The sequence below is a fragment of the Alosa sapidissima genome, chromosome 12 (genome assembly GCF_018492685.1).
Source record: "Alosa sapidissima isolate fAloSap1 chromosome 12, fAloSap1.pri, whole genome shotgun sequence".
NCBI classification, from domain to species: domain Eukaryota; kingdom Metazoa; phylum Chordata; class Actinopteri; order Clupeiformes; family Clupeidae; genus Alosa; species Alosa sapidissima.
The window spans coordinates 21030593-21043354 of NC_055968.1; the positions used below are offsets into that span (position 1 = coordinate 21030593).

General features: G+C 43.2%; 2 protein-coding genes across 4 annotated transcripts; both read right to left on the reverse strand.

Moving 5' to 3' along the window:
• Positions 1-4759: 4759 nt before the first annotated feature.
• Positions 4760-7717, reverse strand: sec22bb (SEC22 homolog B, vesicle trafficking protein b). Of its 2 annotated transcripts, XM_042112065.1 has the most exons (6): positions 7513-7717; positions 6934-6945; positions 6676-6785; positions 6360-6520; positions 6125-6271; positions 4760-5732 (listed from the first exon to the last, which is right to left on the reverse strand). In XM_042112065.1, exons 1-6 carry the CDS (start codon positions 7585-7587, stop codon positions 5578-5580), a joined length of 660 nt encoding a protein of 219 aa, XP_041967999.1. In that variant the 5' UTR covers positions 7588-7717; the 3' UTR covers positions 4760-5577. The 2 variants fall into 2 exon arrangements, with proteins under 2 accessions (XP_041967999.1, XP_041968000.1); XM_042112066.1 differs by lacking the exon at positions 6934-6945 and having other exon boundaries at positions 7513-7716.
• Positions 7718-8953: 1236 nt separating this feature from the next.
• Positions 8954-12192, reverse strand: LOC121724998 (cysteine-rich motor neuron 1 protein-like). Of its 2 annotated transcripts, none has more exons than XM_042112058.1 (5): positions 11921-12192; positions 11364-11600; positions 10758-10916; positions 9916-10101; positions 8954-9643 (listed from the first exon to the last, which is right to left on the reverse strand). In XM_042112058.1, the coding sequence occupies exons 1-5, from the start codon at positions 12102-12104 to the stop codon at positions 9363-9365; spliced, it is 1047 nt and encodes a 348-aa protein (XP_041967992.1). In that variant the 5' UTR covers positions 12105-12192; the 3' UTR covers positions 8954-9362. The 2 variants fall into 2 exon arrangements, with proteins under 2 accessions (XP_041967992.1, XP_041967991.1); XM_042112057.1 differs by having other exon boundaries at positions 9916-10104.
• Positions 12193-12762: the final 570 nt, after the last annotated feature.

The following is a 12762-nucleotide window of genomic DNA, read 5'->3' on the forward strand; positions in this document are numbered from 1 at the left end:
CATCTCGGGACTTTGGCACAAATGTGTTGTGTCATGGCGTTCCACTGTGGCCAGGGGCTAAGGGTCAGTCAGATGAAGACGCATGGCACGAGACGTTGGCAGGCTGAGTTGCCCCAGGGAAGAAGAGATGCGAACTAGCAGGGCTGGGGGCAGGGGCAGGGGTTTGTATGTCCTGAAAGGTGACCTAGGCGGTTGGCAGGGACAGGTGGGTGGAATGTGCTGTTGTGTGTGGGATCCTGCCCTATCTGCCCCCGCTGCCCCGCCACACAGGGGCTATTTATACAGCTCTGTGGGAAAAGAGCAGCCCGAGGCAGGAGTGAGCTGGGGACCAACCAGAGGGGTTTATTTCCTCGGGCATATTTATGACCAAGCAACCTGAAGACGTAAAGCATGGGACCAGCCGCGACCAGCAGGCCTGGATCGCCAACTCCTGAGGGTCAAGGTCTGTTTGCACTGTACAGAATTAATGTACCCGGGACGAGTGAGCGACGAGCAACAACGCGTGGAGCTCTGGGGGTCAGCGGCAGGGTCGTGTAAAAGCACACTGCAATAACATGTGTGTGTATCAGTCTCGCGGTATGGTATATCGCTTGGAGTTGAAGTTCACTGTGACCTTCCCTCCTCCTCTCTCCAGCTGAATCTGTGTCCTGTCCCTCTGGCCCCCAACAGTAGACCCAGGTCAAACTCATTTACCATACTCTGTGACCTCCTTCCACAACAAGAGACATTTTTAAGAGATTTTTCATTCCATCCTCCATCATTTTACTAAACCAACAACTTAACTTTCATGTGTAGCTATGCTGTTTAGTTGTTAGCTATGCAGTTATGATGTCTATTTATGCTATATATAGAGTGTTCTGTCAAACTACTGCCCACTCACCTATTTACTGCTTATATGGTGCTGTTGGCCTACTTGGTACACTTCTATCTCATGTGTCATCCGCTAAATGAATAAATGTAATGTAAATGTTTCAGCTCATGGTGTATGAAACCTCTGTGTGGTTGTTATTCGTTGTGAAGTCTTGTGTGTATGTGCAGGTTGGGGCTGGATGGGAAGGACTTTTACTGAGAAGAAAGTCAAAACTGACTTTGTTTTTCAAAGCATATAATATTAATTGACCTAGAGTATGGATGACTGATTTCAAGGCACTGGCTTATTGTTAATATCTAACTGCCCTGTTGTGTGTACGTGTTGAGTTGACGTGTACGTTGAGTACTTGTGGTCCTACATAAGTGTGTGCCTAAAAGGGCTCTGTGTTGAGTTTGAGACACAGGGAAAGTGCAAAGTGAGTGTGCATGGCATTTCTCCAGCACGGGGGTTAATTGTGTCATAAATTCACGAGCTGCTAGAGGACAGGCATGGCTGGTATTCACACCCGCTCTCTCTCTCTCTCTCTCTCTGTCTTTCTCTCTCACACACACTCACGCACACAGCCTCAGATGAAGGAGCACACCTCTCCAGATAGGACATTATTAATAAACCCAGAAGCAGCACCATCTCATTGGATAGTTGTAGGTGCTATTGCCAGGCCCAGGTGAATCCCCTGATTACTCAACTTAAGTGTCAAACCATTACCTCTCATGGTTTGACTACAAGGTGTGACCTTTTTAAGCCTGCCAGGGACCCTGAAACATGAGGTTTAAAATGAATACACAGGATATTAGCATGTTGTTGTGGTTGCAGTCAGGCATGTGGTTAGCTCGTCCCCCTGTCCTTGTTACTTGGAAAAAGGCAAAGGCACTGTCGGACTGTGAATTACCTTTCTGTAAGGCAACTTATGGTGTGTCATCACTCACAGGAGAGCTTAGGCGATACAGTGGCAGGTGAAGACACCACGTCCATCTCCCAGGCTTGGTCCAGTACCCTGTGTGAGAAGAGGACAGTTCCCAGGCCCCGATGTGTGCGCTGGGGGGCAATAACTCACACAGTCCCCCCCCCCCCGCCTAACTTCCTCTTTCAGACCCCTGCTTTTTTACAACCTCTGTCCACTGCCATACAGCTGCCACCTCTCTGTGCTTGGGAGATGGAAGGCGTGAGAGATGAGGAACAAGGGGGTGCCAGGGGGCATCAGTAAAGCTGTGAGATGATAAAAGATCATCATCCATGGTACAGCTCATCGTCAAGTGGGACAGAAGGGAAAGAGGAAGGCCATTTAACAAAGCACTGTAATGCTGAAAGTGTCGATGGCTGTTTAAATATGTGGATGGTTGAATAAATATTTGAATAACAGCCTGAAAGAGATTTAAATGCTGAGAAGAGTGGGCTGAATTGTTATTGCTTCTGAGTGACTAGCAATTTATACCAGAACCAAACTTAGCTTAAGATCACATTAGGCATTATGTACATAATGACAACAGGTTATGGAGCAGGAAAGCTGTTTTCCCAGTGCTTGAAGTTACTGTCTGTCCTTCCAAGTTCTTTTCAAAAGGACAGGGAAAACAACTGCTGTGCAGTTAGTTGAGCCGTTTCACTATTGTGTCTCACATTGCACATCAAGACACATTGCAAATTAACACACCACACAGACACAAACATTTACAGATCTGTAAGAATATAAATACATATACATCTCTACGCATAGGGTATAATTCTGACCACAAAGTTAGTCTCCTTTGGTTAGCAACACATAATTTGTAGTGAGTCAGAATTCGGTCTGTGTTTGCGCACAATGGTGCAACAGCGGATTAAAATAAAAGACTCTCCATCTCCCAGTCTGTTGGCTGAGCCTAGTCCTCATGCGGTGCCAGTTCATTATGATTCAGGCTGAACACATGGCTTCTAATCCCCAGTTTGTGCAGTACTGTATGCCAAACAGGACAGTCTGAGTCAATGTAGTCTACTCTAAGGCTCAATCCACAGCTCATTTCAAATCACTACTACAGTAGGCCTACATGTTATTTTGAGCTAGCTCTGGAACAGCCAGCAAGATAAGAGTGACTGTGTGTGTGACGGTGTGTCACTGTGTCGAGACAGACTACTGTATGCTATATTTGTTAGTTATTACTTGTGTTCTCTGCGATGCGTGAGGTCTGTCTGCATGAAATATAGTGTGTCTGTGTGTATGTATAATCAGTTTATGGTGTGTTTAGTGTGTGTGCGGTATCCCTGACCCCTGATCACACAAAGTATTTTAATCCAATCAGCTTCCTTTTCACATGACTGTCACGCACCCCCTGCTGCCATGGAAACTCAGAAGGAAAAGGGAAAAACTAGCAAGCAGCAAGCTACCTCTTTCTGTGTCTTATAAGCAGCTCATATCAAAATGAGCACATTTTTTGTTAACCAAAGTGCCTTCCCTCTTTCTCTTTTGGATGGTGTGTCTAACTTCATCTCAAAAGAACCGCCTTCTCTTCCTCTTTTTCAGCTGCAGACATGTTTGTAGCACTCCTATAAACATGCCATAAACAGCTCCTGTGACATGTAGGTTACACACACTGATTCTCTTGCCCTTGGTCAGCCTACATTTGACAGGTTAATGTATTTTGTGTGGTAGATGAGAAAGGGCAGAGGTTCTCAGAAAGGGAAAATAATTTTAAGGAGAAAAAAGATAAAGCTTGCAAGACATTTTCAGTACACTCAGGGATGTGGGAGTCAACTTGAGTACCAACACCAACAGCTTTAAAAGGACAGTGAACAATGAATTGATTCAGGTGATTTTTTTCCTGAATGTAAAAGGACCTTGTTGTTTATTCATACTGAGTGCCGAGTACATTTGTGGGTGAAAGTGATACATGTGTCTTACTTTCCATGCTACTAAGCTTTCCAGAAGGCATGTTAACAAGGAACAAGGGTAAAAGTAAAAGAAGAGCCAGTATGTGGAATAAAATTCACTGACGTTCCTTTTGTTTTCGCCTTCATTAAAAAAAAAGGCCTGCTTTGGTGCTCAAACGTTTGTTTTCTCCCTCAACCACACTTGTTTTAGTGCTCTTTAATGCTTCAGCATCTGAGCCTCCTGACAGAAACAAAAAGGTTAGAAGTACTAGACCCCTGAGCACCAGGTCAGACTGAACAGACTTCCTTTGAAGCCACATGAAACCGAGAGGTGAAAAGTTGAGCCTGCTCAGTGCCCTGTGGTTAGCTTTGCACGCTACCCCCGGCTGTTTCTCGTTTCTTGTGCCCACTTCCTGTACAAATTCACCAAAACTGGTGGAATAAGAGGACCACAGCGCCTTGTTTTGAGTGTCCTTCCCTCCTCAAGAGCACCACTATCAATCTGCGATTATCATGTTTGTTGCTAAATATTAAGATACACGTTAGAGACAGAGGGCCATTCCGGAGGTGCATCACACAAGGCAGTTCCTTCGGTGGTAGCTTCAACAAACCAAAAGCCGAAGGCAGTTTAGCCTATGAGTTTAGCACAGGTTATGTTGGTAAAGTGCTCCCTCTGATGGCTATAAGTGGTCATAACCAGGTTCACGTGCTAACAACAGACTTCTTTGTGAGTGTTTATTCTGAAAACGGGTAGTCTCCCATTTTCCTGCTATAAAACCGGCTTCACGTTTTCTGATTTTATTAATGAGGTTTCCTCCCAAATCTCTGAAGGTTTAACCAGCAATAATCGGCGCACAATCTTTAACAATGACAGTTTTGCTCTCGTAATAAGGATTACTGTGACCTTTCACTTAGTTTGAAGTCCACAGAAGAGCACACAATGGTGCGCATTACAGGGTTAAGCAAATCAGATACAGCATATCGCTAACTCTGCCAGTAAACGTCATGTTTAACCAGTTGTGTGTCTTTCAATGAAAAAAGCAAACATTCGGGCAGACAGACAACTTTATTTCAGCTGGACTTGTAAAGTAAGGACTTCCATAGCCTCAAACCTAAAACAGCCGATGTGCAAAACCTGAACCAAATCTGTACTTTGTACATGGAGTTTTCAGTTGTGTAAACAATCTGATTGAACAACCCTACTCAGGAAGCAAGAGTACAGTCAGCTGATCATCTCAACCATAGCCCAATGATGTGACAGAGTGACCTTTGAACTGCATTAGTCAATTTGTTCATCAAAGCCATTCTTGTCTGGTCTGCCAACTGGGGCAGAATTGGACAATAAGCACAGAATTAAGAATCAACTATATCCCTCAGGCCATCTTAGGGCAAATGGGGTTAAGAATATTATAGAGTGCTGCAGTATGATATATTACGGTTGAGTGGGGATGCAGTCATACCATTTCTTGATTAAACAGCACAGGGAAAGCACAACAAGTTTCCTCTGTAGCGAAACTGTCTTTCTCCGAAACACACATATAAACATACACACAAGTGCACAAGCATACTCGATCACTCACACATACTCTCACACACACATATAATGTGTGTATCACTTCAGGTAAGAACAAAGGGTATTTCTGCTTTGTTAATAAAACTCTATAACCATAATGATTACATTACAAAAAATGTATGCTGCACAGTAAAGGATAGGGTGTAAATCAGTCTCTTTTCTTCTTCTATTTGAGAGAGAGAGGGGACTTTGTTTTGAAACAGCCTGGATGGACGTGGACGTCCTCGCTTTCTCCTACAGTCGGGTCATCCTCTTCGTGAACTCTTGTCTTCTCCTTTGTCTTTCCCCCTCTTCAGAGCCACCAGAAACGGACGTAGACTATGAGCATGATGAAGAAGACGCCACCGGCAGCAAGCTTGGCGTAAGTGGAGCGAGTGTTCAGGTACTTGGCGTCGCTACGGTACTTCTTTGACAAGCTGGACAAATTGCTGGCCTTTGAATCTAAAGCTGTAAAGTTTGGAAAAAAGGAATTATACGTCAAGTGTTTTCAAATACTGTGTTGTGAGAAGGGCATATCATATTACCAATATACTGTATGACATTTTGGATTTTTTAGGATAACTTTAGGAAAGCTTTGACCTTATGATTATATCTGTTGTTGGATTGTGTGACTAAATTACAGCCTCATGTCTTTTATTATCATATTCAAGGTTCCCCTCATTTGTTCTTGTTCTTACTATTGCTGTATTATTACTGTCAGCAGTATTATTGTGATCACTATCTATGGTATTGTGATGCAATATGATGTATTACATCATGGCATCTGTATCCTCCTGATATAGAGAATCATGGGGTAGGTAGAGATACCCAGCGCCTTTGGACATGGGTTTGAATATTACCAGATAAGGCTTCTCCTCGCTGGAGGACCTCCTCTATATTAGCCACCATAATCCGCTGCACGTCCTGAAGCTCCGTGTTTATGTTCCCCAGGTTTCTACGGGCTCGGCTGTCGATGTACGACTTCTTGGTCTTCTGGATGTAGGTGTCTGAGAATGATGTCACAACATAGAACATGAGAAACACCATTCTTCCTGGACATGTCATTTGTCACACGATGCCCTTTAAATGACTCACCAAATTCAATAAAGGAGTATGGTCGGGACACGGTGGGGACTTTCTTTCCATGCTGCTCGTGGAATTCAGCCTGCAGGTCCTCCAAATATGCGAAGGCAAGCTTTTTAGGGAAACCTGCCTCACACAGCACTAGATAGATCACCCCCTTTTCTATAACATAGCTAAAAGGGATGAGAAATTAGAAACAGTCTTGAGGGATGGGAAAATACTAATTAAAAATTCTGAAAGTGTGTTGCATTATTTGTAAGACAAAAAAAAGACACAATGATTAATTCTGTAAGTTACTGTTAAGTATAAATCTATCCGTTTGACTCACTGGAAGGACATGGAACCTGCCTCCAAAGTGCAGCGATTGGGACTCTGTTCATTGAGTTTCCTAAACAACTGTTTGGCCTGGGCCTGGTACTGCTGCAGGTCTCTTCCGAGCTACACAGAAGAAAATTAAAATAAACTGGTTGTACAGTGGACCAGTTCACAAGCGATGCAGATGGCTTAAACACCTAGATATGCTCGCATGAGGTCAGTATTTAGTCAGTCTGATTTGATCAACAGAAAAAACTAGACATTCACCAACCTTTTCACTCCCCTAATTGGAAGCGGTTAGGGGAAGCAAGAAAAAACATATTAGATCCTTGAATATTGGGCTTATTAAGTATTAAATAGGGAATATTATTCCGAAGCTACAATATTACTAGACCTGTGTGGGTTAGTTTAGGCACACTGCGCATCACTGAACATAACATCATAACATAAATAAATTACCGTCCGTCTACATCAATCTCTCTATATATTAATTAGTGAAGGACAAACACAACACGATATCATTAGCAAAACTATGTGTAAGCCTGTCTATTTAGATTGACAGTGACACCTCATCACAGGTAGTAGGAGTTAGCTCGCTAATAGTTTCATTAGAACTGTGGCTAACATCTGATGTTATCTAGCTTCGGTAATAACATTACACCCACACTCAACTCGTGCACAGACATTTTATAGTATTTCAACGACTCAAATGACACAAATGAAATAATGATGTCTCTTTAGTGATTAGCTTGTTAGCCGGACTGCTACTAGCATAGACAGACAGACAGACAGCTGACGTTTCATTTGCTAATGAGTGTTGCGAGAATTGAAAGCCGTGTTGTAACGTTACCTGTTCGTCTTCTTGCATGGAGGCAGCAAGCGGGAGGCCATCTGCCAAACGGGCAATCATAGTAAGCAACACCATCTTAAAGCTGATGTCCTCACCTAAATCTATCTAACTGTCACTCATACAATCCACACTAGTGACTGCTGGATGATTACAGCACGTCAGACGACACTCTGGACGCGCTGAGCTGGCCGGAAATACATGGACTGTATTTGGTGCACTGTTCAAAACGGTCCGGTTGGCACGATCATTTTTGATGTTACTTGCCTTCATTCAGTTCCCACGTTCATAAGATCAAGGTGTTTCGAATGTGTCAAAAGGAATCCGATATAGCCTACATATTCAGGACCATCTCTGCAGACTTTTATTTGTAAAATAATAAACATTAAATGCTTTAGACTTAGCCTAAATATAGGCGCTGCTTCAGAATTTCAGCAATGTCCATGTGTCTTTTATGTTATTTTTTATGACTGCCTTGTATGGCATGAACCTTGATAAACGCTGTTTGCACAAACTTTAGTCTTGAATAAATAACATAAAAACAAATCAGAGTGCTGATACTCTTCTACTCACTTTCTCATGCCTTGTATGGCAAACAGCAAATAGTCTAAGTCAGGGGTTCCCAAACTTTTCCTTGACAAAGGCCCCCCAAATACCACTAGGTTCTGGCCAAGGACCCCTTGATGTGTTATTAAACCCATCGACAATACTACGGCAAATTTAAAAATACATTAAGCTAATCCTAATAATTATTTTAGCCACAAGCACTTTGTGATGGAGCATACAGTGTGTAAAATTACATTTGGGGCTTTCTGCTATATGAGAGCTATCACTCTACTATTCCCAGTCATTATCATGGAAAATAATGTTCAGATATGCGACAAATTATTATAATGGCATTGTATAACAAGCCTCATAGTAATGGGTATATTTACAATTTTTCTAATGTATTTATTTGTTGCTTTTATTTTTCTTTCCAACTTGCTGAGGACCCCCTGGCACCCCCTCGCGGCCCCCACTTTGAAAACCCTTTTTAATCCGAGGGCCCCTCAGCCAATTGGGGCCCTCGGATTAAAAAAAAAACAGCTTTTTCAATAGTGGTGCTTCGGCATCGGGCTAGCCATGCAAATAAATCACTGTTTTACACCCATTTACGAGGCTCAATGTATCTCCACACTTCATTGGTAGACTTCCGAGGGCCCTGACATTTAAAACGAGACATTGAGAACTTTGAAAAAGCACTGGTAGTTTACTTACAAGACGATTTATACAGACAGTATCTTCACGAAGTTTAGCGTTTGCAGCCATCTTGAATTTAGTCACAATAAGTCGAGCAACGAGTAAGAATGAACAGGTATGATAAGGGATCAGATTCCAAAAATAATTTAGTGGAAATGCATGGATTCCAGTTTCTTCCAGTAGCAGCAACTGGAATCCATGCATTTCCACCGAATTATTTTTGCGATGCCAGGGTATGGAAAATGTATTGTTGCATTCTTCTATCAGGCTCTCTCTGAGAACACAAATCTCTTCAGTGACAGCTATTGGCATCAACATCAACATTTTGCCTATACAGTACATGCACATTTCGATGCAAATACTGTATAACCTTGTTTATATAAAATGATAAAGGCTTCAGACAAGAAACTGAACACGTTTTATAAGAAATCATGTCTTGTTCATGAAGTTTGAAGTTTTGTTCATTGTGATAAACACGAAAAAGGTATGAATTTGAGAAAAAGTGGTCACATTTAAACGTTTTAACAGCTGTATTCAACTTAGACACGCCATAGAGCAAACACACATGGGAGACTCATATCTACACTCGTCTGAGACAAACTAATGCAATCTCCTCACGAGTCTTGTGGATCTTCTTCTTCTTCAGAACTTTCGCATAAATATGAGTCACAGCAAGAACCTGGAAACCCATTCGCCTTGACAGTGTTCTTAAATTGCTGGCCAGGGGGGCAGGTGGGAAGGGGTGTTTTGCAGTTCTCAAAGACGCAAGTGCACAGAGCAGGCACAAGGGGGCAGCAGCTGCCAGGCAGGATGAAGGGCTGAGTTAATATTGAATCCTCAGGGCAGGAGGGAACTGGAAGTTCAGGACAAGTGACATTGCTGCAGTTGGCTTGCACTGAGGAGGAAATGTAAGAATGATATATGAGTCGATTTCCAGGGGGAGAGAGAGAGAGAGAGAGAAATAACATTCGGTCATTTCACACATGCATTTCAGTCTGTTTTTTCCTATAAGGTTTTCTGTTTTCAGTGCATGCTAAAACATTATGAGAAAAAAATGAGTCTCAGTGAATGTTAGAAAATAATTGAAAACCCATGGGTCTTTTATGTCTTTTCATCACATTCCATATAGCTGAGATAGTGAAACATGAACTAAACCGTTCTACACACCCAACAGAAGGTCCTGACATGCTTCCTCGGACAGTGGCTGAATCTGAGGATCACAGCTCCTCTCCCCGCACACACACCGGCCCTCCCGCACCTCACAGTTCCATTCTGTGCAGTCCTCCTCCTCTTCCTCCTCCATCTCTTCACTGTCTTCACTTTCCTCTCCATCCATAATCCAGTAGTATTCATCTACTTTAGAGAAATGCAAATGTATCTGTTTTTCAGACCCAAAACGTCTTTTGAAGGTTCAGGCTATACAATCTATATTGCTGCAGATTTTCATTAAAAGTACTCTGAAGCTGGGGGAACTGTAGTGCAAGCAACTGCAGTGTCCATACCACATTTGGGTCCAAGTGCCCATGGGGACCTGGGCTCAAGTCTGACCGGTGGCCATTTCCTGATCCCACCCCCATCTCTCTATCCCATCTCTCCCCATTCCTGTCACTCTTCACTGTCCTATCTGAATGAAGGCAAAAGGCCCCAAAAACATACTCCAGAAAAATACCCTGAGGTACCTGTCGTCAGTGTGCTCCATGACTTTGGAATAAGCCTCCAATAACTAACTAACTAACTAACTAACTATTACCAGAACTAGCTCTATAAACCGGAAATAAAAACATGGCAGCTCAGACCAAGCTATTAACAATTCCACTATGCTTCTGGATGGGAGGGATGTCATTTTATAGGTGGTTGAGCTCAAATATCAACAACAGAACAAGAACAGAACTGAAACCAAAGTGTGGACAGTGTGCAACATTTATATCTATATAGTTTATAAGTCCACTGACTGAGGCTGTGAGACTCATTATCTTGAAAAATAAGAGGTCGTTCATTGGACGCTATACCTTTCATGGCCTTGAGACAGTCCTCCAGGCTTTGATAGGAAAAAGCCAAGTGGCATGTCTGGACAGAGTAGCAGTCACAAGTTCCGAACCTCACATTGCAACCTGCCACCAACGGGCACAACGGGTCGGCAAGGAAGTCCGTCTGATGCCCTGGAAGCACTGGGTAATGGCAGAGGAAACACATTTCTGCTTTGCATATTCAGTTACCACAGATCATATTTCTGCGATTGCGGCTATTTGCATCTGGCATTACTAGGCCTACAATCAGAATACAGTTTCAAGGGAATATAACCATGTAAATTCAGCTGGAGCATGAATACACCTTGACACCTGTGATAATTGGTCTTTACATACACAGTAATATGTAGTACCAAACAAGTATGTAGTTCCAAAACCACTGAGGTAGGTTATTTTTGGTCTATCTCTAAAGTGGTAATATCTCTGTAAAGCCGAGAGAATTCTGAACAAGCAGACATACTTTCAACTAGCTCTGTACAGCAATTTAAAGATGATTGCATTACGATTGTTACTGCTATTACTATGGTAGTGAGAACCATTGGTTGTACTATTGTGCCGTACTGTTGAGGACCTTAGTCGACCTCATACCTTTGCAGACTCCAGTCTGTGGGGGTGTAGCCGGCAGGAGGCCAGTGATCTGGGAGCAGGTGAGGTCTCGGTCGCAGTAGCCTCTGCTCCAGTGTGGGCCGCCACACAACTGCCCCTGCTGGCGAGCGCAATGTGGGCAACATCCACACGGCTCTGTCACATACCCGCCGGGGCACACACGTCTGTTTGGAGGACACTGCACGCTGGTGCAGGGGACACAGTCTGTATCCAGTGGTGCTATGACAAGATGGGATCAATGTGAAGCTATACATACTGAATGGATAATAGGACAAATTAATGATGGATGGGAATAAATCCAGTCATCCATTATTTCTCTTAGTGTCCCTATTTGATTCTGTAAGCCAGTATTAATCAACAGATGTCTGCTACTATTGTGCAATCTATATACTGAATATACTGAATGTTTACCGCAGTAAACACACTCCCATGACAAAAGGAGGAATAATATTACAAATCTGACATGTAAAAAACAGTTTCAGGCAGTTCATATATATGCAACAGTCCAAGCCTCAAGATTGTATGTATAGTGAACTTACTTGTACATACTCCTGTGGCAGAAGCTTGTTCTTCTTCAGTCACGCATGTGAGGTTAGCTCCACACACTCCTTCTATGCCCACTCCACATGGCTGACCTTGACCCAGTATAACCGGCCATGTTTCTTCTGTCTGACAAGAGCCCCTCAGCAAGGTCCACCACAGCCACAGAGACAGGCAGATCATGCTTCTGTACTCAACCCAAGAGCAGCCCTGCGGACAGACTGGCGAGAGCAGAAAGCTCCAACTTTCTTCATGCCAGTGTTCCTCCCCCCCCCCCCCCAACCCCTTGGCCCTTACTTTTGCAGCCAAATTCTTGACTGATGGCTGCCAAAACCACAAACCCTTTCCTCCCTCTTTCATGTTTGCTTGATTCTTCTACATCACCTGCCAGACACACATCTGGCTATCTAAACACCCGGTTAATAGGCAAAGCACATCTTACACATTCTTGTTGTTCACGTTACTTTGAAACATCCGTAGGGCCATAGTATTCACGTGTCTAGAATCAAAATGAAAAATAAGTGTCATTCTTGCAAAGAGGATTTCAAGTGCGCCTGACTGTGTACCCGACTTGGAATGCGTGGCTCTGAGATTTGTGGTGTGGGTAAGCCAAAGAAAACAGGACGAAGCTGCCCAATTTGCTCCTGCACAAAACAGCTCTGTGTAACTCAAAGACACACACACACATACATACATATACACACACAAGCAAACACCAGCACGATGGTAGGAATGAGGGTGAGGTCATTTGAATCTCGGGTCACTGTGAATCACATGATCAGACTCACTATTCCTTAGTGAGTCCCAAACTCCCAAACACATCAAAACATTGGACATGAGG

Coding starts and splice junctions, on each gene's coding strand:
- sec22bb (XM_042112065.1), bottom strand. CDS start 7,587: ATGGTGTTGCTTACTATGATTGCCCGTTTGGCAGATGGCCTCCCGCTT. Junction 6,521..6,675: donor GCAGGTTCCATGTCCTTCCA/GTGAGTCAAACG, acceptor CATCCCTTTTAG/CTATGTTATAGAAAAGGGGG. Junction 6,272..6,359: donor ATACTCCTTTATTGAATTTG/GTGAGTCATTTA, acceptor CATCATTCTCAG/ACACCTACATCCAGAAGACC.
- LOC121724998 (XM_042112057.1), bottom strand. CDS start 12,104: ATGATCTGCCTGTCTCTGTGGCTGTGGTGGACCTTGCTGAGGGGCTCT. Junction 10,917..11,363: donor ACAGACTGGAGTCTGCAAAG/GTATGAGGTCGA, acceptor GCCATTACCCAG/TGCTTCCAGGGCATCAGACG. Junction 10,105..10,757: donor CTGTCTCAAGGCCATGAAAG/GTATAGCGTCCA, acceptor ATTTCTCTAAAG/TAGATGAATACTACTGGATT.